The 24,344-nt window shown below is 36.9% G+C and overlaps 1 protein-coding gene across 2 annotated transcripts in view; it reads right to left on the bottom strand.

The window, feature by feature from the left end:
* The window catches only part of TOX3 (TOX high mobility group box family member 3), a 74,902-nt gene that overhangs the window by 22,982 nt on the left and 27,576 nt on the right, over positions 1 to 24,344 (bottom strand). For both annotated transcript variants that reach the window (XM_032122050.1, XM_032122051.1), the window contains exon 2: positions 2,834 to 2,899. In XM_032122050.1, the coding sequence (XP_031977941.1) occupies positions 2,834 to 2,899 (66 nt within the window). The remainder of the gene's footprint in view (positions 1 to 2,833; positions 2,900 to 24,344) is intronic.

Here is a 24,344-nt window from a genome sequence, read left to right as displayed (position 1 = left end):
ATCTCATTAACTGCTGCAAATTGTCATCCTTCAAACTGTTAATGATGATATAAATTAATAACCGCTTGAGAGAAGATGGAAACTGAAACACAAGAAAAACCTTTGCTTGCATATAGAACCTGTCAGCTGTCATTATTGGTCTCACACCAGAAATGATGAGGTCCCAGATTGCTGCAGTCTGCAGCACCGTCAGAGTCTGCTGAGACTGTGCCCATCTCGCTCCAACTGCAAGGCTGTAACTTAATTCTGGATATGAAGGCTGGGCCTGGATTAGGGACATGTTTGACTTCCCCACTGCTATATTACAAAAGGTGTGAATTTTTCTTCTCATGGACCCCATAGTTCACAAAACACAAAGGATGGATTGGCCAGGAGAAGTGATTGGCTAATGAACATAACCCTATGGCTGCATTTGCAGTTATTTTGGCACTAATGTGGTCTAGTAACAGATGCAACTGTAATTTGTGACTCATTTGCTACCCCATTACTGCTTAATGAAATCTAACATATCACATTAACAATACGGATAAAGACTCATTCTTGATATGTGGCATTTGGCTGTTTTCCTTACCACTGTAATTAACACTTGAAATATTATTTCAATAAATATTTAAGGTGCTTTAAAATGAGTCGTAGTAATCATGACATAGAGACAGAAAACATAAAGCAAATGTGTGGCTTCTAAGCCTGAATGTGCTCTAGGATTACACTCTTAAGGCATTATTTACAGAAATAAAATGGGATTCTAGCACAGCAGTGCTCAGGCCCAAAATAATACCAAGAAAGCTACATTCATGTTAATGCAAAACCACTATAATTAAATACATTATAATGGAGTAATTGCAAAGTAAGGTTCATGCTTTAATACCAACAGTAACATTTAATCATATTTTTATTCCTTGTTCAAGCAAAAAGGTTCAATGAAATCAGTATTATTATAGTACATTTGAACCTCTCTTTACTTGACATATTTATGAGATATTAGTAATTATAAGAACTGGATCTTTTTTGCCCATCTAACAGAATAATTCTAGGACAGCTGTAGAAATATATAGTGCAGCTAGATAATAATACAATCTTTTACTTAGAAAAGTAGCATTCATCCTAATACTCATCACTTACTACAAATGGGAGAGTAAATTGATGAATGCCTTAACATTTTTAAATCTGAATTCAATTCTAACTGTATAATTTATCCAAATATGTATATATCTTAAAAAAAAAAACAAACCAAAAAAACCAACCAAACAAAACACAAACCAAAACAACATAAAACAGACCTCAGATTGAGGATAAAATAGATATAATCTAAGAAGAAAGAAAGCCCCTTAGTGAAGTAGCCTTAAATCCAAATCACTGGGCTATTCAGTCTGTAAAAAGAGCCTGAATAGCATGCAATTTGAGACTGCAGAAAGGTGCTGTTGTGACCAAAAGATGTTATAACATTTGTGAGATTTATCTTACCAATCACATTTTTTAAAGTTATTAACTTTTCAAATATTTATATCTTACACATATATTAAAAAAAAAAAAAAAAACTTGTGTGCATGGTTAAATGCCATCTGTACTGAAATGTTCAAAACATTTGTTCCTTTTGATAAAAATGCAAATCTGGAGAACTGTTGTATCAACATATAACAGCCAATGTCTGACACGGTGAATTATCACAGCTGGAATTAAATTGTCTCTGAACAGCTGCTGGCAGCAGAGCTTTCATCAATGTTTGATTCAAATGTAGGAAAGAAATTCTACAGAAAGAAACATCATGTTGTCATTACAGATGGGGTTTGTGTTCATTATCACAAATAACACTGGAGCTAGTGCCAAACAATATTCCCTTATCTAAGCAGTCTTGCTGGGTAAAAAGATATGGTGACCATTGTATAAATGATTCATAAAATCCTACCCTTAATTCTAACCTTCATGTTTATTGATACACCTTTCTGCTTATTTTCTCTGAGATCACTGTTTTAGAAGTGCACAGGAATACCTGTGACTGAATTCCTACTTACAATATGAAAATCAGGGCTGCCTGGTTTTCTACCCTTTCCTCATGTTGGGAAGATCAGTTATGACATGCACCCTATATAAACAGTTCTTGTTCTCCATATTGCTGTGCACATACTAGACAGTGCATCTTGCACTTTCCATTCTTTCCTTTGGAGTAAGAGCTTGGGTTTCAAGGATGAGCAAAGGCAGTTTCTGTCCGGACTTGGGGTCAGGATTAATGTGTTGATGGTCTTTTAACTGGCTGTAACGTGGCCCCACCTAGCAGATACATGGAGCCTGGAGCTGCCACACTTTCTCCTGTTTCCACTCACACAGGCAGTGATCAAATACATCATCTCCACAACCCAGGCTCTGGGTTTATTCTGGAGCCTGGATTCAAAAGATTCCTTGATGCAGCATATACACTTCAGGCAAAAGAGCTGGCTTTGGTTTTCTATCTCATATGAGTATTAAGAACCCAAATTAAACCATTTGTATCTATAACAAAAATTAGAACATTAGCTAGTAATGACTATTACTAAGCTTGCTTTCAAAGTGTACACCTACTGTGCTTTTTATTTGTTTCCTTCTGTTCATAATTTTTTTCCATACATAAAGCAGATTTGTTTCTATTGACATGCTATGTAAGTAACAGCCTTATGGACAGCTAAATTGACTAGTAATGGAGAGCTGTCAGGTTATTTTCTTTCTCATTAAAGTCTTTATTTTGTGCTCCATAAAACACACAGAAATTCGGCACTTCACTCTTCATCCATTCAGAGTCTGTTAAATTATCACAGCAAACAGCAGAATATGAGCATAGATAAAAAATAAAAACATCTACCTCATTTGCAGCAAGAAATGCATTATTTGCCTCTGCCATGTTCATGTAGTTGTTATTGTTTCCAAACTGAAAGAAAAATAAATATTTGGATTTAATGTATGCCATGATAAACTTTTCTTTACCCCATCACTGGCATAGAAAAGGTTGGGGGAAGAAAAAAACCCAACAAAATTAAATCAACAAACAGATAAGATGTAATTTTGCAGATGTTCTTTGAAGTCAGAACTTGATTGAATTCATCATCATCATCATTATTATTATTATTGTTATTACATACTCTGCATCCCCCAGTCTGTGAAAGGAAGATATTCATATGTATCTCTCCGACTTTTTGTCCATGCAGCAAAGCCACCCCAGAGACCTAAAGGTGACTTTGGAAATTAAGAATCCATTAGAAAGAGACTCCAAGGAAAGACACTTCTACTACCTCTTTTCTGATGCACATTGTAATATTTCCATCAGTGATCCTGACCCGGAGGATTGCTGCAGCCAGAAGGAGCTGCTGTATTACTACTCCAAGTAGACCTGGTTTTAAAAAGCTGAAGACCAGTAAGGGGAAGAATGAGAATCTGCAATGCTGTTCCTGAAGTCCCATTCTTTCCACAAAATTGAAAAGCCAAACAATCCGCCTTTGTTTATCTTTCACTCCAGTGGAGTGCCCCGTCTCCCAGTGAACATTAACACCGGAAGATTTTGCAAACCAGAGAAACTGTCTGACACCCAGACCCCAAGGTGTGCCCAGTGCCCACTTGCTCCCACTGAGGTGCAACTCTCATGCCATATGCCAGTGATAAGAAGGCATTTCCTTTGATGCCACAGTCATTTTCCTCCAAATTCTCAAGTATGAACATTTGTTAAGAAGTACTTTTACTTCTAGGGACTGAACACAGAAAGAAAGATTATCAGCATAATACTGTGCCTTATGCCCTTGAACGGCACTTCCAAAGGCATGTAGGCTGGTAACCAGTCCTGCACATGTTCCCAGAGGAGGGAACATCCACAGTCTTTGCTGCAAGGAACAGACACTAGGCATGACATGCACCTGCAGTAAAACAGGCTTTCACAATTGCACATCGCTACTACCAGGCAAAGAGCACAGGGCAAGATAGAGTGCCAAGTGAGGAAAAAGCCCCTGTGCTGTCCCTAACACATCACTGCTGCTAAAGCCACACTGAGCATTCCTCTCTTAACTCCCATTTTCAAGTTTTATAAAACAAATTTTTTTAGGAAGGCCTTGTTTTATCTTATCTTGCTGGATCTTGGTGGACCCTAACCCCTCCTCAGCCCCACAACAGCAAACACTTACAAAAGCAGCATAAGCTCTGCAACCAGCACTTGAAGATGGGTGACCATGCACTTGCATAGATTGTTCTTTCCAAGCAAGGAACTCTGTTGTGCTTTCAGAGCAGCTGAACCTGGCCTGAAAGGAAAACCACTTTGTTTCAGCTCAATTTGCTACAACTGCACTTAGTGCCTGACTGTTTTTAGCAGTGAAATGTTTCAGACTCCCCAGTTTCTCACTGGAGGGACCAGTGATCCTTTCAAGAAAAGCCTGTTCCCTGAAAACTCAAAACATCCACTTCTGGCAATAAGACAAAGTTAAAAGGAGATTTAAAAAAAAAAAAAAAAAAAAAGGAACGGAAAAAGAATTGGAGCCTTGTGTACCTGATGAATTGTCAGATTGACTAAACAGGACATCACCAAAATTAGGAGACACTCATAGGGGAGGGAAGGAATACAAGATGAGATCCCTCATTCTGAAGCAACAAATTCCATTTGTGTACTTATCATTCTGAATCTTTCAACCTATAACACATGTTAAGCAACAGAGGCCTTAGCACAATATGTAGGCTGCCTCATAGCTATTAAAACTCTGTTATCCCCAGCTATGCAGATACTCAAGTAATGTCATCCATTTTTTAAAAGCCCAGATGTCACCCATGTTTGGAGCTTAAAAAATTCAAGTAAAATTGCACATTCAAATGACTGTTTTGGCACATACGGATGTGTGTGTGGATTTGTTGCACAAAGACACTACTTCAGCTCAACAGTGCGATCGACAGGATAGAATTTTTCATGTCAGTTAGTGGCAAACTAAGAATGATTTACATGAAAAACTCAAATGGCTCAAATAGAGCTGTTCTTTCTACAGTAACAAAAAAAAAAAGTCAAGTTTTCAAAGGATATCTAAGGGCAAAGGTACACTAGGCAAGTATTACACTAACACTGGATAAATAAGTGGGGACAAAACCTCCCCTATTTTAATAACCTTAGCATCCTAAGGGCTCCAGTGCCTCAAAACAGAACTGTGGCTGATTTTTACCTTGAAGAGTAAAATTCTACATTGCTTTGATGTACATGTATTGCTCACACCACAGCTACTGCTTTCTGATTGCCAGGTGGTTTTCTTCCTTTTTGTTTTATTAAAGTAAAACAAAGGGGAGAGTGACAATTAAATTTTCCATTTTATTAAGGCTGTGGAAGCAAATGATATAACAAGGAATGTCAAAGCTAAAAGTTACAGGTACATATCCTTCAAGTCATTCTGTTCTTAGGCTATGATATTTAAGACCCTATTGTGTATGACTCAGGCACTGATGTCAGAAACTGGAATATTTCAGCTTTTATTAGTATGGATCACAACTAATATTCTTTACATTTATTTTTTGTCTCTGAACTAGAAATCCATTGAAGGCACATAACAATTATCAGTGAGTATTTCTAAGATTAAACTTCCATATTATCTAATGGTACCTATAACAACAAAAGAAAATAAAATGGTTATTATCTTAAGGACCTAAACAATTCAAAAAACAAATTAAGCTTAGAGTGAAATAAGAACTGGGTTAGAAATCCTCTTCTGAACAGTTAGTCTGCGAATGTAATTACTGAAGAAACTACAGCTAATCAGCTGTGAATTGTATCCATTAATTAGTATTTGCCCTGGAGAAATGAGAAAAATCAGTAACAATGTTAACACTGCAATGCACTGATGAGTACTGAAACACAGGGCCCTCAGCATTTAGTCAAGCAGGTGGCTCCAATGGTCCAAGTAATTTAAAAAGCTCTCACCTGAAGTGCAGAGCAGGAATTACAAAGCACTTCTTGCATATCTTTGTATCTATATAAGGCTATAATTAATGGCTTTTAATTTAGAAACACTTTGTGATCAGCTGGGAACAGTTATAAATCATTCTAAATAGAACAACGGGTTCTTGCCTATTTTACTAAAATAATTTTTTGTGAAAAGACTCTTGTTGCAGGCAATATTTTTCTTCAATTATTTTCTTAAGGATCCCTTCCTCTGACCCCTCATAAACAGCTCAGAGCATTGGTATAGTTGACAAGAGGGATTCAAATTAAAGAGGAGACCCAGCATTTTGGCCTGCCCAGGTAGACTCCAAGGCTTGCACCTGTTGGGTTTCCTGGGACAGAAGGAGAGTGCAGTGCAGCACCTAGGCCAGCTATCTCTGTTTTGGGACGGTGTTGGGATGCTTTGCAAAGAAATTTGCCAGAGCAATAGGGTAGGTTTTGCATAAAGCTTTTCATGTAAAGATCTCAGAGCACTCTTGCTCTGTACCTAGGAGAGAATAAAATGTCTCCAGCTTCCTTTGGCAATACACACCATTGCATTACAAAGTGCAATTTGTTTCCTTTGGTTTCAGGAGTTCAAACTCTCTCTTCAGTTTTGACAAACACAGTAAGTGGGAGTAGCCAGCTGACTGCCACCACCAACCCTAGGAAACCACACGCATCTGCCCATTTCAGGAAATGAACAGCACACAAACAAAGCCTCTTCTGAACTTGATGTGAATCACAGCTTCCATTCTTCATGCAAATCATTGCATTAAAACTATGACAGCTCCTCTACTCCTCTATGTTGGAAAGGCGCCTGAGTCTTGACCCTGCTGAACTCCCTCTGGACAGACATGAAGACTGGAATGAGACCGGATGCTTGGTTTACTAACACGTTGTATAAAGCATGTCCAGAAAACTCATTCATTCTAAAATAGCTGGTTGAAGCTCTTCTCTTCTCTTCGACTACCAAACCTGAAGCCGAACACCTGGTCTTATCCAGCTTCTCTAGCAAGGGTGTTTATTTGCAATGCAAAGGAAAAATTCCGGCCCTCTCCTTCCTCAGCACATGCCCTAATGAAGACCAAATCAACTCCTGCCCAGCTTTGGGGATATAAAAACTGTATCACTGCCACACTTCTACAAAGTGCATGTTTTCTTAGACCAGACCTCTGGGGCCAAATGTTAGGATATCTGTTTGTAAATCAAGGGATAAGCCACTTGGAATTGGCACAGCACAATGCTACTTGGGTTTTCAAACTACTCTTTTTACTCACCAGAGCTTAAAAATTGGTTGGTTATGAAAGCTGAGACTAATGAGCAGTTGTTTTAAGGCAGAAGTCTGATATGATGAACACCACAGAACACCCTTGGAAGCCTGGGATAAAAATCAGCAATTAAATGTCCGCTGAGTCTGAATTTCTACAAAAAAATCTTCAGAAAATCTCAAATGTTGAATTGTGGCCACTCTCTGGGCTCTTTGGCAACTGTGATTGACTCCTTGTAGCAAGAGATAAAACAAGCAGAAGAGAACTTGACACCACAAAACCATAGTAGTTTTAAAAAAAAAAGCTTCAAAAGTAAAGCAAACAACATTTGAAGGTGTTATGGAAACACAGAGTAACATTTCAAACCTATAAAAGTTAATCAGAATGTTGCTGCTGATTTTAATGGAGAAATCATTTTACTTACAATGTTCAGTCATTAGTATTTTTTATAACCTGTCTTTAAATCAGCTGGCCTGTGGTGCAATTCTAATCTGAAAAACATTAGAACTCACATCCAACTATTCACTGCCTCAAGAGGTCAAATACGGAAATACATAAGGAACTTAAAACCAGACATAAAGGAGCCCAGACTTTTATCTGAGCATCTCAACAGAACAAAAATGAATGTTTAAAATACTAGTATTTTTACACTCAAAAAAGAAAATCTAATTCAGCAGGGAAACTTGTTAAATATTCCAAATATTTCTTTTTACAATACTGGTGTATAATAGTGCAACCCCAAGGAAGAACCACCATTGGAAAGGTTATTGTTCCAGCACAGGATAACAGCAAAACCATGAAGTGTGAATAAATGTCCCAAAAGAAAAACTTAAAAAACAGATATCCAGAACAGGAATGAAACACATTTTATCATCTACTCATAGCTAATCCATCAACTTAAATTTTGCTTAAAAGGTATGACTGCAATTCTATACTCAAAGACTACATATCATATATCTGAGAATAAATAAAGAATTAATAGTTATGACAGAATCCACTCCCTGCTGCTTTTTTTTTTAATTAAAGGAAACCTTACCCCAACCCTTATTGGAAAACAGAATTCAGACTTAATTATCATTACACTAGCAGTCTTTTCATAATGATAAATGTTCAGTCAAAAGACACATTTCAAGTTTCTTGGGATAGTATTTCTAGTAAAAATTCTCACTGCCTGCAGAACAAGCTCTAAACCAGTTCTGTCACAGCACTATACATCCTCTTATGTATTTTAGGCAGTTACACATCCAAATTCTACTATTTCCGATGCCAATTTGCTGCCAATGGAAAATGGCACCCTCAACTGATCACACTTCCAGTATTTCTGCAGTAAAATTAGAACACTTTTTTTTTTTTTTTAAATATAGCCATTAATAAAATCATTCTTTTATGGTGTGAGCATACTTGCAGTTTTCATATAGAGAAATATCTACTTGCACAAATATATATTATGGCAAGAATCTCAGTTTTATCTTCATATTTGCCAAATTAATTCCTCTGAGATTACACTACCCTTATGAGTAAAATGAAAGATAACAATCCCAAAAGATGTAATTACAGACCAAAACTAAATTACTTTGCAGGTCTAAGTACTGTATCTTAATAATTTCACCGAAGAACATCTTCACTGCATTTGGGCAGATTTGATTTTGCTGCCTGACCAATAATTACAGCTCTGGCAAATACAATGTCTGATAAGGACATCAATTAAGAATGAGCATTGTGTTATTTAAAAAAAAAAAAAAATTCATCATGTTCACAGCCTGTCTGATTGAATGAAATGCCAAATTAAATTAATGGAGATTGCTAAGTCTAGCTGGCTGGTGGGGAACCATGCAGAAAGTGGGACAGCATAGACAATAAACTGTCTGTAATTAAAAGATGAGAAGCTGGACTAATGCTACTTCAGCCTGATTATTCCAAACAAAACAATATACACTAAAATTATTCTGGCAACAGAAGTAGGAGTGGGAAGAGGGCTGGGACAGGGGACTTTTTATTTTTCTTTTTTTTTCAAGTAGTATTAACTATCACCACCTACAAACATCAGTGTCCTCACCAGATGTATTAAATTAAATACTGGGGGGTTCTCAACAAAAAACACAATTTATTTTCTCAATGAACAGAAAAAAAACATGCAAGAATTTGCCAATCCTTTCTGTTCTAGATGGATATCCAGCTAATCTCTGTAGAGGCTTTACTCCTAAGTTATGATGTGTTCGTAGTAGGCGCAGAGAGTTCTTTTCTGGAAGAGCAAGTCATTCATCGAAGTTTCAATATTTCAGAAGCAGTAGATGGTATACAAATTATTTTATAGAATACAAGTATTCTATTTCGATTTTGCTACTAGAAACAATGAGACAGATTGTTGTTTACAGATGCCACACCAGCAAAGTTGTAAGGATTCATATCGTTGTAAGTGAATGAAGCATTGTTTTAAATCTTGCAAATGAAGAAGAAATTTTATCTCAAGATGAATGCAAAATAGTGGCCTTGATTTTGACACCACATCAATACCCACAGAAATATTGGGACTCACTCCTCTGGCAGGATGCCAATGTTTTAAGGTGTGTGTTGCCCAGCACCAGTTGTATTATTCACCATAGACAACAGCAGCACTAGGAGGTTATGGGTTGAGCCACTGAGCATAAAGGAGATGGAGAGTTGGACCAGATGCAGGGAAAAGACATTTGGGTCAGCTTGTGACCGCATGTGAGTAAGCACATAAGGTATCCCAGCTCCATCTAAGAGAAAACTGCTGTCTCTGTGTGCACAAGGGTAGGGATACGTGCACAGAGACAATGTTCTGTCAGTAACAGAGAACGTTTTGGAAGACTTTAATGGAATACTGGACCACTGGGTAAAACATACTATACATGCCAAGTTTATACTTGAGATTTTCTGTTCATATTTTTAGAACAGATTTAAGATTAGTGATTATTATAGAATAGTACAGTAGCAATCAGCTTTTTGAGACAGATTACAGTGTTTTCTTATTTCCAGTAGTTCATACTTTCTGGAGGTGGGTTAATTTCCTCCTAGGTTCTGCCTACAAATTTGCTAGGACATGTCTTCAAGGACTCGTAAAAAGCCACCCAGGGGGTGTCAGCCTCGGCAACCTTGACCACCAGAACCTGCTACACAACAGTTATTTCTCTCCATTTCTTCCCCATCAGGATTCTCTATCACACCTTATCAGGACCCTGCAATAACCTGGAGGAAATGGAGGCCCTGTTGAAAACTAAAGACATTCCTATTTCATGCCAGAAAACTGAATTTGCTTACAACCACATCACTGATGAGCAACAAGCCAACAGACAGGAGCCCAAAACTTTAAAGTACCCAGCTTTGCTGCCGCATTCTCAATCCTGAATTTTAGGCAAATGATAATCTTGTTAGTGGTTCATTAATTAGAGAATCTGTTCATAAATATGTGTACAATCATACATGTGACAGTCTTTTGATATTTAAAATTTTAAAGCTTTTAATTCAGGGGACCATTTAGATTCCAATTTTTGAGTCTCAAACATGTGCCACACCAATTGTTATATATATCCTTATATAAGTGAGGCTATGCCTGTATATATGTGTACACATGCACATTCTCTAACTCTGCTTAGAGCTGAAAAAAATCTCAGTGGGATAAAATACTTGAGCAAGATCCGAAAGAAAAATAGACATTTATATTTTATTCATATAGCCTCAATATGCATCAGACACACTGTTTGCACATAGTACAGATTTAAAAGTTTTGGAAAAGCAATTAGAATGGAAACATTTGAAGTTACTTTAAAAGCTTTCAGCCAAGCAAATAAAAACTTTGACAATAACAATAAAAAGCACAGACTTAATCTCTGTGATTCCAGCCAAACTCTTTAATATGAACTCCTTCAATGAATTCCACAGCCAAAAGCTGTAACTGAATGATATTTTGCAAAGTATGATACTGAACAAGTCTTAGGAACAGTAGTGAAAGGAATATTTAATGGTCTCATGTTAGACATTTTCAGATCTCTTAAGAAGGACACATTCTATAAATGTTTTTATATGCAAGAAGTAACTTTGTATGAATATGCAGAGTTTTATTCTGCTGACTGATGTTCAAGGCAATTCAATATATGCCAGACTTTTAATGCTAATTATTCCATATTTAAATGCATGCATATTAAATGGTGGTTCAAAGAGCAGTCCTGGTCCTAATACTTATACAAGATTAAGGTGTTAGAAAATTAGTCTGAATCTTGAAAGTGTTCTCCAAGACAAACATACCAACAATTTTGCTATTACATGTTCAAAGAGTTTCAATTTACTATTTTGACTCTTTGTAGACAAGAATGTCTGTCCACAGTCTGTGGAGCTGTGCCTTCAAAGGTAATAAAATAGACACTCTAACATAGATTCTGGGTATATCTCTGTGTCCTCCTACATACGCTAATACTACTTCTCCTCTGTACAAGGCTAATACAAATATCAAACTTAGACTAACCCACTGAGTTTCACGTTAAAAAGGTTCTACAAGATCTACAGATGTTACTTCACATCATTCTGAAGTACATTCCCTATCATCACACCCTGGTGTTGTCTGAAGCTTGAAACACAGAAAGAGACCAGATGTTAAGATACTCAGTGACAAAGCCAAGGAGAGGCCACTGTAGTTAAAGTCTTTGTTTAAAAATACATTAATATTTAAAGAACATGTTTTCTTGCTTTGCTTTCTAACCTAGATATGTTTGCAGTGATGAACTACAAAATTATTTTCACAACCACTCTCATGAGCACATACTTGTTGCTGCAATAAACCAGATTAGACATAAATGTCAGGGAAGGAAAATATTGCTAAAATGTAAAAAGAACTTACTTATATTGCTCCTGTTTGTATGTATTTTTCTACAACTTTGTGGCAATTCTGATTCCACATGAGCAAAGGACTTCTCACACATGCAGTTCTCACCTCACCCATTTGGTGTATGCAATTTATGAATTACATTACTCTAAACAGCTGAAATTCTATATAAGATTTTATTTCTGATGACATCTGAGGACATATGGCAGTTAAAATATGCTCTTTTTACACAACTGCTCTGAAGAATGACGCAAGGGTAAAGCAAAATGGATCCTTTTCCACAGTCCTGTGAGAAGATGCAAATGTCTCTTTTCTCCATGACATTTACCAAACAAAGATCAACAGCCTCTCAGAATGGCCTCCAACACAGCACAAAATAATTTAAAAAAAAGATCCAAACCAAATCTGTGGACCTGATTCTGGGGCTGTCCCTCCAATCTGGTTCCCCAGCCCTGCACAGGTTGTGGCAGGAGCACCAATGACATCAAGCACTGGACCATGGCTGGAGCCACTGCCTCATGACCCGCTCATGGACAGGAGTCCTCCAGCACCCCGGGACCTGAGAGCCAGCGAGGTCCTGCGAGGGAGCAGCCCTAACACACCAAGGACAGCATTAAGGGCCCTTCTTCAACTCCCCTCCTGCACCTCTGAGCACCCCTCTACCCCTAACAGGCTTATAGGGCTTTTGTTTGGTTGGGTTTCTTCAGGAGGGACATGCATAAACGCAGAGCTGGTTTTGCCATATGAACATTTCTGTTCCACTTTCCCCTTTGACGCATTAAATTCATACAATCAAGCTGTTAATCATGTCTACCCCCTCATTTATTTTATATAAACTGTCTAAGCATTGAACCTAAGCATTTCTTAGCATAATGACAGCATTTTATACTTAGGATCCCAAGAAATACTTTTACATCACTATATTCAAGATTACTGTAACATTTTCGCACACAAATTTAAAGTGATGTGATTATACTGCAATTGGGGCTGTAAGTAGCTTTTCTTACAATCTTATATCAAATTTCACTCACTTCAGTGAAAATTGTAAATTCCATTCTAGACTGTGAATCAGCTCTACTACACTAGCAAATTATATTAAGTTTTAAATGTAAAATTGATAGAGAAAGGGTGAAGCAGATGTAGACATTTTATAATAATCATAAAGGAGGATCAGTAAAGATGCTTTCAGGCTAAAATCAGTACATGCATGAAATCTTAAATATCTCAACTCTCAGCCATACCAATACCATGAGTTCCTGCATTTTTTAATGAAATTAAATACTTTCCACTTTAGAAGCACTAATCATAATCAAATAGATAAATATCATTTTTTAAAAGTCTCCATTAAATCTACTTCACCATGTGCAAAGCTGTACAGAGCAAGTCTATTAGAAAGACAGACTGTGGGATGTAACTGCTCTTACTACACACATACCCCAGTGAGAAACTGAGGAAAGCCACCCAGAAACACCCCAGCCCCAGCGCCAGAGGGGTGTCAGTCACCTTCAAGTGTTCCTCAGGCAATGACATTTTTCAGTTTGGAAAAATTATGTGTGTTAATATAACATAGATCACAGATGTATTTTGTAAACAGGCACATAACACATCACTTCCTCCTGTTTCTTTTTTTTACATCAACCTGAAACCTGGAGGATTTCTCCACTATTTTTAGTTGGGATATGATTACAAGTCCCACAGCAGGGAGGCCTCTGGAGAGTCTTCAGAAACATCTGACTTTATTTAAACATGCAAGATGGAATTGGATGCAATGCCCTGAAATAACAGTACAGGAGAATTAAATTTAAGAGTAGAATAATCCCTCATGGTGGTTTGTATTCCTAATTTATGCCACAGAGACTAATCAAGCTTAATTTATCTATCTTTAGCTTCCCACTGTTTCATTCCAACCTAAAGGCAACGTTTTGGGCAGCAGAAACTTTATTTTGTATGTGAGTAACCTACTTTAATTGCATTTTTATCCATTACTACAGTCTAGCATTTTCTTCACTTAATTGGGTCACTGTATTTCTTCTTGAAAGTGGGCACAGAAATTACTTCTGGTATTGATTGCAGTCCCTGAGGTTCAGCTGAGGGTTGAGGACACACAAAGGGTACACAGCAAATTCCATTTATGACAAATGAAATGAATAAAATTTCAGTCAAACCTTCATACTAGGAAAATCCTGATGTTAAAATATGGAGATTCTCTATTAAGCATCTCACACATGCAGGGCTGGAAATGCCTGGCACCATCGTAAAACCAGGCCTCTCAAGTCTTCAGGTGATCTTCAGCATTGGTGTGTCAAAATACTAATGAGTGTTAGAATTAAGTGCATATTAAAAAGCACACCAGTAATTCCTTCTCATAATTTTCAGATGCCGTAGAAAAAACAAAGTTTTTAAATATAAAACTAAAAATGGTAATAAAACCTCACTTGAACAGTCAAGTACTACCCTTCATGTCTTGATGTAAGCAAGCACGAGCTTTGATACATGCAAATTCTTGCATTTCTTTTCTTGAAGTATGAGAGACACCAGATCCTAGTGGCATTTCTGCTGCCAAGCTGTTCCACAGCTCACAACGCACACTCTGAATATATTCTCCTACTTTAGTGGACTGAGATAATTCAGTCTCATGATAATCATATCAAAGATGTGCAAGAAGTTGAATACTTCTTAGTTGAATTTAAAATGATCAGATGTAGCTTTAGCATGACTTCAAAGTAGATGCATGAATTGTAATCATAATCAGTAGATGTATAAAAGCTGTAATCTCTTCATGAACTTTCTTTGTCTAAATGTTCAGCAACTATGCAAGATACTGCTAGGGATGCCTATTAATTCCAAGACAAGTTCATAATTGGAGGTCAAATGGGGAAAGTCACAAGCTTATATCCATGTAGCACTCTTTTTCCTTGTCAGCTGATGACATGACCTGAGCTCCACCAAAAACATTTCTTTGGGTGTCTCTGAGATAGTATTTTTGATACAGAAACCACTCTGAAAGAACCAAATAATACTTTGCACCATAAACATGTGCTTCTGGCAGGCAGAAGCCTGCTACAACTAGCTGCAAGCTCCTGGGAGTTCTCTCAATTTTATTTTATTTCTTGAACCTTACCATTCCATCCCACTTTTAAAATGGAAAATTCCTCAGAGATCAGAAACCTTTGGGCAGCAGAAGTGAGCCCTGGAATCAGGGCAAAATCCTGTATATTCAGGGTTTTGTTTCCCAAATACCCAGGGCTACAGCTGTTTCATTACTATATTATATTTTGGAACACACAATAACTTTAGCCAAGTTTTACAACACAGACATATTTTGCTTCTGTGATATCAAAGTTGCGTGAGGGCTCAGAACTACAAATCCCACATCCAGTTCTGGTGAGCCAGTGAAATGATGCAAAACCATGCAAAGGAGCACAAAACATCCAAATCACTCTGCCTGTTCCCAGCAAGAACAAATCACAGGAAATCCATTTGACTGGTTGCTGTACCTGCCAAACTGGGGTGATTTTCCTCTACCATAACGTTTCTCAGTCACTTTTTCTATCTGAATTGGGAAACACTGCACACTGTTAGTGTGAATGCAATGGAGAAGGTAGGAACAGGGCAAAAGCACCTGATGTTCTGGCACCTTTTTGCCACCAAAAGAGGAAAATACTAACAAAGCATGGGAACATAATGCCAGTAAAAAAATAAAAGGTATTATAAATAATTGCTTTCTCTTCATTTGTACAAGCGTCTAGAACAGTTTCTGATAATATTTTATTGTCTGGTGATTTTAGATTTAGAAAACCCCAAAACCAAGCCATCCTCACACTAATGGTTTTGCCTGTAATTACTTGCCTTATCTGCCCTGGAATTATAGCAGTTTTCCAGTGAAAGAGATTTCTTCTGTTAATCAAAACAAAGTTGCTCAACTGTATTTTCAAAACTGGTGAAGAACAATAAATGTATTTTAATGGAAGAAGTGAGTTGTCAAATAAAATATATATAGTCTGGTTTGTAGAGGAATAAGAAGATATACAAGTGGTATAAAATGCTGTACAAGTGCTGGGTACTAGGAGGCAGAGAAAGGGTGGAATAAAGACCCATAGAAAAGGATAGTAAGGCCATGATTATCAGAGCAGGATAATAAAAATTAGCTTATGAGATAGACAAGGAAAAGATAAACTGAAAGCTGGTAAGAGAAAAGTGAGATTAAAATAAGTTTTGAAGAAGGATTAACAGAGCAAAGGAAAAATATTCAAAATCTAAAGAAAAATATTTATTATATTTTGTAATATCTTCTAAAGCATGGTTTTGAGAGCATCCAGCAACAACTCAAAGCACACATTTTTATGCACTTCCATATAAATGCCACTTTTTCATATATTGAAAAAATGGCCAGCTTGTAACAGCAAATATGAAATTTAAGTTAATCTCATAATTCTAGACCACCAGTAAAACGGTTTAGAGCAAAGAGGTCTCTTTCCTTTGTCCCCCACATAATCTTATGGTTTCTCCCTTTCCAAAACATGGAACAGTTGTCCTTGTCCAAGCTCACACACATCCATGGGAAATTCTGGGTAACATGCTGTGATGACCCTTCACACATTTCCACGTGGGACCTTCCTTAGCACCACTGAAACCACCAAGGACAATTCCAAGTGACACAGGAAGCTCTTCAGTGCTGTAACCTCACCTTTGTCCAACCTTACAGACAAAGCACTGATTGTAAGAAACCCCTCTGCTTCTATTTACATACCAAACCCCCAACCCTCATGCCTCTCATCAAATCAAAAGTCAAAAAATAATTTGTATAAGAATTACCTAGGAAAAACAGAAACCTGCTGTGGTATTTACCAGGGAGAAAAACACTGAAGGGTTATTTGCCGACATAAATCAGGCTGCACCATTTGATTCAGATGGTGGTGCTGGTGGTGTGCCATATTCCACTAAATGGAATATCAGCTGTAGCTAAAATAACTACTATAAAAAAATAAAAGGGTTATCAATTTTCATGTCAACATATAAATATATCATCTTCTGAGACAAGGAAAAAGTTTTTGTCATATTGGTACCCCATGCATGTGTGAAAGGGGGACTAAGGAGTATAAACTCTTCACCATTCTCCATTGTAAATTCTCTTTCTACAGTGTTCACACTTCCTATGTTTTCCTTCATAAACATAAATTTAGGGAAACTCAGGCCCCTTTCCAGTCTCTTCCTCCCCTCAGAAGCACAACCCATGCTACTGGCTCAGTAATCTATGTTTGCTTGAAAGATATGGAATGGTGTTCAGCTTGTATCACAGCCCTTCAACATCATTAATAGATTTTTTTATTATAAGAATGTTAAAGTGACAATTTCACACACTCCCCACACTAGAAGTTCCCAGTCATCTAAAGAGTCATCAACATTTAGAATGTTCATCATCAACAATGAAGGAGATTCACAGCACTTCCTGCTTCCAAAAACCAGTGATATGCCATATAACAAGAAAATGGTTATATCAGCAGCAACGGGAACCAAACTAAAAGGCACTGCAGTGACTCAACGTCCTGATGTCAGCACTGCCACCAGCAGAAATGATGCTAAGTGACCTCAAGTACCAGAGAATATCTCAGTATGCATCATGCTTCAAACCTCCACCCACTTGCTTATTTAGTTATTTGCTCTGTAATTCGGTTCACCTTTGCTTATGCTGATACAACTTTTTTCAGGTCCCACTGCAAAAAATGAAACATAGAATTTGGGGAGGTAAACACAATTTAGGGTTCTTTTTCACCTGGCGCAGAAATGAAGAGTGGATGAAAGATGAAGGAACACCTTGAATTAATACCAATGACAAACATGGCACACTGTGAAACCACACATTTATTTACCAATAGAAATGGTCAAATTTTAAGTATTCATCTCACTTCCAACAGCTTTTGCACCGAAGCTGAATCATTAGAGAGATGGCCTGGAAGGGACATGCTGGACATGTATGAATCTGACTTACTCACTGAAGTACATCATAGATTCTGTGTAAAACTGAGCCCTGACTAAGGAAAAAGAAATGCACATGACCTAATAGAAGCAGTGATTATTAAGATTTATATAACCTCTAGATAAAATTATACTTTGCTGTCATGCACTAGCAAGAAGCTTCCAGGACAGAAGCAGGATTAGTTCAGGACAAGGGAAATTATTCATATAATAGTTAAAGCTTAAGGAAAGAGATCTGGCTCATATCACGTTGATGTTTCAGATAAGAGATGGCATTATAACAGGTTACAGTTGCAAAAATATTTTTGACTGGCATATCATTTATACTAACTACTGCTTGGAACCCACCCAGAATATGCCACATACTATAAACTGTTAGGAAATATATCTGTGTATTGTTCAATATTTACAATGTGCTTTATTTTGTAAATATAAGACCTGGCAGAAAAATGTAGAGTATTAAAAATAGTTCTGCTTAAAAAGAATGCCCCTTTTTCCTATAAAAAGAAGTATTTCACTAACAGTAGCTTATAATTTTGTTCAAAAATGTTCACAGCAGAGCTAAATAAACTTTCAATGAGGAAAATTTGATTGCTTTGTTCAGCTGCTCAAACAGATTTCTATCTCTACTGATTTGCATATTTCTGAATATTCTCTTTCAGGCCCACACCATTTTTGTTAGCAAAATCAATTTTCTGTTGGACAAAAAGTGAGATTTGCTCTAAAGATTTTAAGCTTTTAAATAAACATGAACTGAATGGTGTAAAGAGCTCTCCTTTTAAGAAAAGATTCTTGCTGTTTGGAAAGAAAAGAATTCTTTGCATTCACAGGTATCAATTGACAGCAACAGATTTTTACATGGAGAGAAAAAAATACACAAGAGCAAAACAAAAAGAGCTGCAATGTAATTATGTAGCTGTAACACAGACTGATGCTAAGTTTCATTTTTAAAGAACACATGCCCATATACAAAACATAAAAAATATTAAACTCTGATATAAAAGCTTTATTATTAGCTTTATTATCGATTTTCCAAAGCTCAAAGAATACTCATGATTATGAAATTGTATCCTCTGCATCTGAAGAGAAGGATTGTTCTAAAATCCAACAGTTCTGCAGAATCCTCAGCAAATACCAAGCAAACACAATTTTTTCCAGGTCTGTTCAGCTCTGCTAATAGTTATTGTTTGCACAACTGTAACTAAGTACATTACCAACTAGTTGTTCAATCTATATAAATTTAAGAAACACACATTGCCAAGGAGTGACTCATATATCAGTCTATTATATGCTACAGAGCTGACTGTATTAAACAAATCACTTTCCCTACAGCTGAAGAATAGAAGCTATATACAGAGCAGAGGTTATTGTCTAATTTAAATCTTGGCTCCCTTCCCAGAGCTGTACAAGATTCCAATTTGTGGAAATGTTACTCTCTGCTACTGCCAGAAAGGCTACAGAAAATGGTATTGGGCGCCTTCCAGAAATATGTCTGCAAAATGCCAATCAACAAGTCACTAAAGATTAACAGTATGACTGTACCAAATTAATTTAAATTATAGAAACATATGGCTAGGATGTTTGCACTGCACTTAACACAACACCTGCTTCACAAACAGCTAAGTTTCCTTCCACAGCATAAAGTAATATATGTCAAACACCTTGAACCCGATTCCTATAAATCGAAAAAAAAATCAGTTCATAAACAGTAACCACAGGGTACCACTATCAGCTACAAGCCACCATTTTGTAATGGTTAAATCACTTATTTATTTTAAATTCTACACCAACCCAGATGAGGTAGTCTTTTCCCATCATAGAGAAAGTAATTAGCGACAACAGAAATTAAGAAAAAAAAGATGACAGAAATAAACATCTTTATATTCCATTTTAGAAATCCAATATTTCAAGTTGATTTTACTAGAATACTTCCAGACTTATAATAGTCCTTCAAATACAGTGTTATTGTGCCTTCTCTCTCTCCCTCTCCCCGTCACTGACATTCTTAAGCAAAAGCCTCTCCTGAAAGGCTCTATAAGCTCACAGAAAGTTAAAAGATTAACAATCTCAACCGAAAGTCAAATATTTTATATTTCCTCAATGTGTTTTTTCTATTATTTTTTAAAAACTCCTCAATATATATGATCATGTCATCAAATAAATAAAAAAATTTAAAAATCTGTGGCAGTCTCAGAAATATTTACACATTAGGGTATGCCATATTTCAGCTGAAGAGGAAGGGAGCTGTTTTATGTTTCTCTCCACTGCTTTTCTATTATTGCCTAGCTAATGGAAATACATCAAACAAATGTTCTACAAGAGCAATAAATATTAAAGTTGACCTATCCATCTGGAAGAAATGAGAACAATACTGCTCACTTTTAGCCCAAATATGACACTGACAAATGAAGCTGTGAGATTCCATCACACTTTCAGCAACCTGGGCTAAGCGCCCACCATGTGATTCTTGTACCAGCAATTTTCTCCATCCATCTTCATTAGGCAGTCACTTGACCTGCCTCCTAACATCCCTGTCAGATTTGAACCTTTATGGGGCTGCTTGTACTTTTTAACAACACACTCTAGAAGCTTTACTCCCTTCTGGTAAAAACATCAGATGAACATAAAAGAATATATGAGCCATTTCTTCTGGAGAGAGAACCATGAGGGGCTCGTCATGACTAAAGCAGGAGATTGCAGCACTGAATGTGTGATGGCAGCAACAGTCATGTCCTTACAGCCCAGAACCACACCACAGCCTGGCAGGAAGCACAAATGGGCAAAGCCATCACCCTTTCAGCCATCAAAACACAATTACACATTCAAATCAGAATGTGTGTAACCTCCTTCCACAAATGGAATACCCTCCACCTCCCCCCTCAAACACTGCTTGAAGAAAGCTGGAACAGGCAGCCAGAGCATCCTTTACCCAGCAGAGTAAGAATGCTTCATCACATTAGCAGTGTTACATTACACCCCTGTTATTTTCTTTTTCAACAGTAACAGCACAAATTTGATTATTCTGTAATAGTGAAAATGAATACCAATTCAACATGAATTTGCCAGTGTAATAAAAAGCTCCTAACAGGATTTTTAGCGACTTCCTTGAAAAACTTCATAACTTTATGATCACTTTGGTGCTAAAAGCACCAAAAGGCATTAAGCTTTTGACATTAAAACTATCTCAGACATTCATGCAATTGCAATACCTTCATTAGGGTAGTTCTGCAATGTTTATCTGACAAGCATCTGATGTATTGACTCCTTTTCTATTGCATACAAGCTGCTTATCTTTCTTGTTTCAAGGAAGTCTTTAGAATTATAAATATTGTAGATTGTCATGGTAATGTAGCAATTAAAATATACCCACATAGATTTCTTTTAGGCAACAAGTTTTTCAACCTTTTTTCATGTTGATCAGGTCTTACATGAGTGGTTCCATGCAGCTGCTAAGCACACCAGGAACTTACTCATCCAGGAAAGTATTGCTGGATTCAAGTAAAGACTGCAGAATCAAACAAAAAATAGGTACTCCTGATACAGGTTTGATATGGATTTCACTGTGATCAACAAAACATGAACAGACGTGACTTTTATACAAACCAAATAGGGTCCTTTAATGGACAGGTACTCAGTCATGCTAAGCTGGATTTACACCACTAAAATTTTTACTTTTCTTTTTAAAAGCAATCAAACATCTTATTCTCTGTCATAATTTCAATGGGTTCTGCAAATATCAGAAACTTTGCTGAAAACCTGAAAATATTCCCAAAAGTATGGACAAGAAAAACTACTGGGAGATGTGCCATTTAAAATCAAGACCTCGTATAGGTGTATTTATGGTAGATACATTTTAATTTCTTGACCACAGAACACATTACAGGTAGTAACTAATTGCTGATAAGGGTTGTGCTTCCATGCACAATATCAGGAATGCTTGAGTCTAAACTGGAATGCTGATCTCAGCTTCTTTGTAATCACTATTACATGTTCCTACATCAGCATTAGAGCAATTGCACAACAATCCCTGGCAAGACTTTCACCAGGCTTCTCTGAGACATGGACAATTCACAAGAAAGCCATCAGTGGCATTAGGTTTCACCTGAGCCAGTATTACATTGTATTGGTATTACCTGCTTTATCATCTGTGACTGCAAATGCTTTTATCAACACACACTGAGCCTCTCTTTGGAAAGAAAAAAATGGGATGGGCTCTCTCTTGCTTGTCTGAGATGCTGAAGATTTCAGTTGCTCTGCATCAATTCCAAGTTCAGAGTTTGTCACATTTCCTTCACTGATGACATGGCCTCGGTCATTTTCTCTGAATGAACAGATTATTCTCAAGAATGAACAAATGTCTCTGTGATGACAGAGATCTTCACAAGGGATTTTCACAAGTGGGTCAGTCTATAACTGCACAGAGAGTTGATTCTCTACACAAAGCAACTTGGAAAGATTAGCTTGTAGCTCCAATGGTTCTCAAAATCACCCACAATCTGACAATTCTCTTTGTCTGAGGTGACTTCCTCCAAAAGATTAATATCAAGGTAATAATGAAACAAACTTCTCTAAAGGGAGTCTCTGTTTACAGGATGACAATGACTTTTCAATATTTTACTCTAAGTTCCTGAAGGGGGCCTGATAGTGACAAGATTAAAACAATTGTTTTGCCAAGGTTTGGAGCTAGAAAAATCAGAACACTAAACAATGAAAAAGAGAGGCCTGAGGCAATCTTCAAAGAGCTTAACAAAAACAAGCGAGAGAGATCTCAACACAGCTCCCATGTATAGCAAGAGATACAACGTACATGAAAGTCTATGGTATGCCAGGGAAACTATCCTTAGGTCTCTGAAGACCTAAGAAAAAAAGCATCAAAACTTAATCTGCTTTCAAGAAGCCATACATATGTATATAGGGAGAATTCCTATCTGTTGGAGTTGAGGGGGTAAAAAATCAAGCAAACAATAGATATTCCAAGAACCAGAGTCAAAGAAGTGAAGCATACTTTCATCTCAACTGATGTGTGCTGAAAGTGATGACAATGTGCTGTGATAATGTCAGCTTTACCAACACCATCATCTGTCATGCCAGCATTATTTCCTGGCTCTTGGTAATGAAGAAGCTCTTCAATTCTTCAAGACTGAGTGACACTGAAGCAACCTGTAAAAATATTTGCTAAAGACCTTCAGAAAATCAAGTAAAAGCATTCTATATTGAGTTAGGATAAGCACACATTAGCACAATATTCTAGCTGAAATTAGTCCTTCTCTGAGTGGAAATTTCAGTAAGCAGTTGTGCCTTGACCACAGTCAACTCATCTTAGATTTCATGAACTTTTTTTCTAAGCTACTTTCTTAACTTTATTCAGAATGCCCCTTGAAATGCAGTTCAGTCATGAACTCTATCATTCACAGTGCAGCATTGTTTATGTCGAGTCTTTGCAGCAGGGTTATCACTAGAGGTTAATGGATTTGTGTTCTGAGAAGCCATGATTAGAATAGGTGACCTGTGTTCTGCATTATACAGTGAAAAACATATCTAGCAGCATGATTGCTATCAAGTGTCAAAAGAGATACTGAGAGCTGTGTGTACAGACAACCTAAGCTCAAGATGGTTTTATTACTCCTAGGTATTGTGTAGTGGTTAAATTTGACATGTACAAATTGCTGAAGCGAAGATTTGCAAAGTAACAGTATATATCATTGCTAATGGCTTAGTTAAGAAAATGATGTGCAGGATTTCAAGCACAGCATGAATACGCATTTAAAATATTTGTGACACTTTAATGGGCATTTTTCATTAGCAGGGGTTATAACAATGGCAAAAATTTGAAATTTTAAACAAGAAGTGAAGTTGTTACAATAATTCCACAAAATTCAAAGAGATAAATTCTTACTGTTGGAGAAAACATTAAAATTAAGACCCTTGAAGTCCCCTCCCAACACAGCTATTGCAATAGAAAAATCAAATACAAATAAAGGAGTAAGTTTTCTTGTCCCTTCTGTAAAATGTTTTAAGCACTGTTCAGTACAAAGTAGGAGAAAACTTAAGCTGTCATGGCTTTTCCCTTCCTCTTTATCATTACAATACATGAGCTGACATCAAGGAGAAAAACCACAGAAAACTCATTTACACCTAAAGTGGACTTATAGAGCTGCTTGATATGCTAGCAGGGCATCATCAGAAGGGGTCATTAGGAAAGCATTTAATAGTAACTATAACATTAGAAGGAAAAAGTAGCACATTCAAGGGAGAAGGCAACCTAATCACCTAGTGAATACTAACTTCTGTCAGAACAAACTGCACATATGATGCAGTCTTGGACTTTCAAACCATTATGTATGCACAGCTA

Source organism: Corvus moneduloides, chromosome 12 (genome assembly GCF_009650955.1).
Source record: "Corvus moneduloides isolate bCorMon1 chromosome 12, bCorMon1.pri, whole genome shotgun sequence".
NCBI classification, from domain to species: domain Eukaryota; kingdom Metazoa; phylum Chordata; class Aves; order Passeriformes; family Corvidae; genus Corvus; species Corvus moneduloides.
The sequence above is the reverse complement of the archived record's forward strand: the minus strand, read 5'-3'. Positions and strand labels throughout refer to the sequence as shown.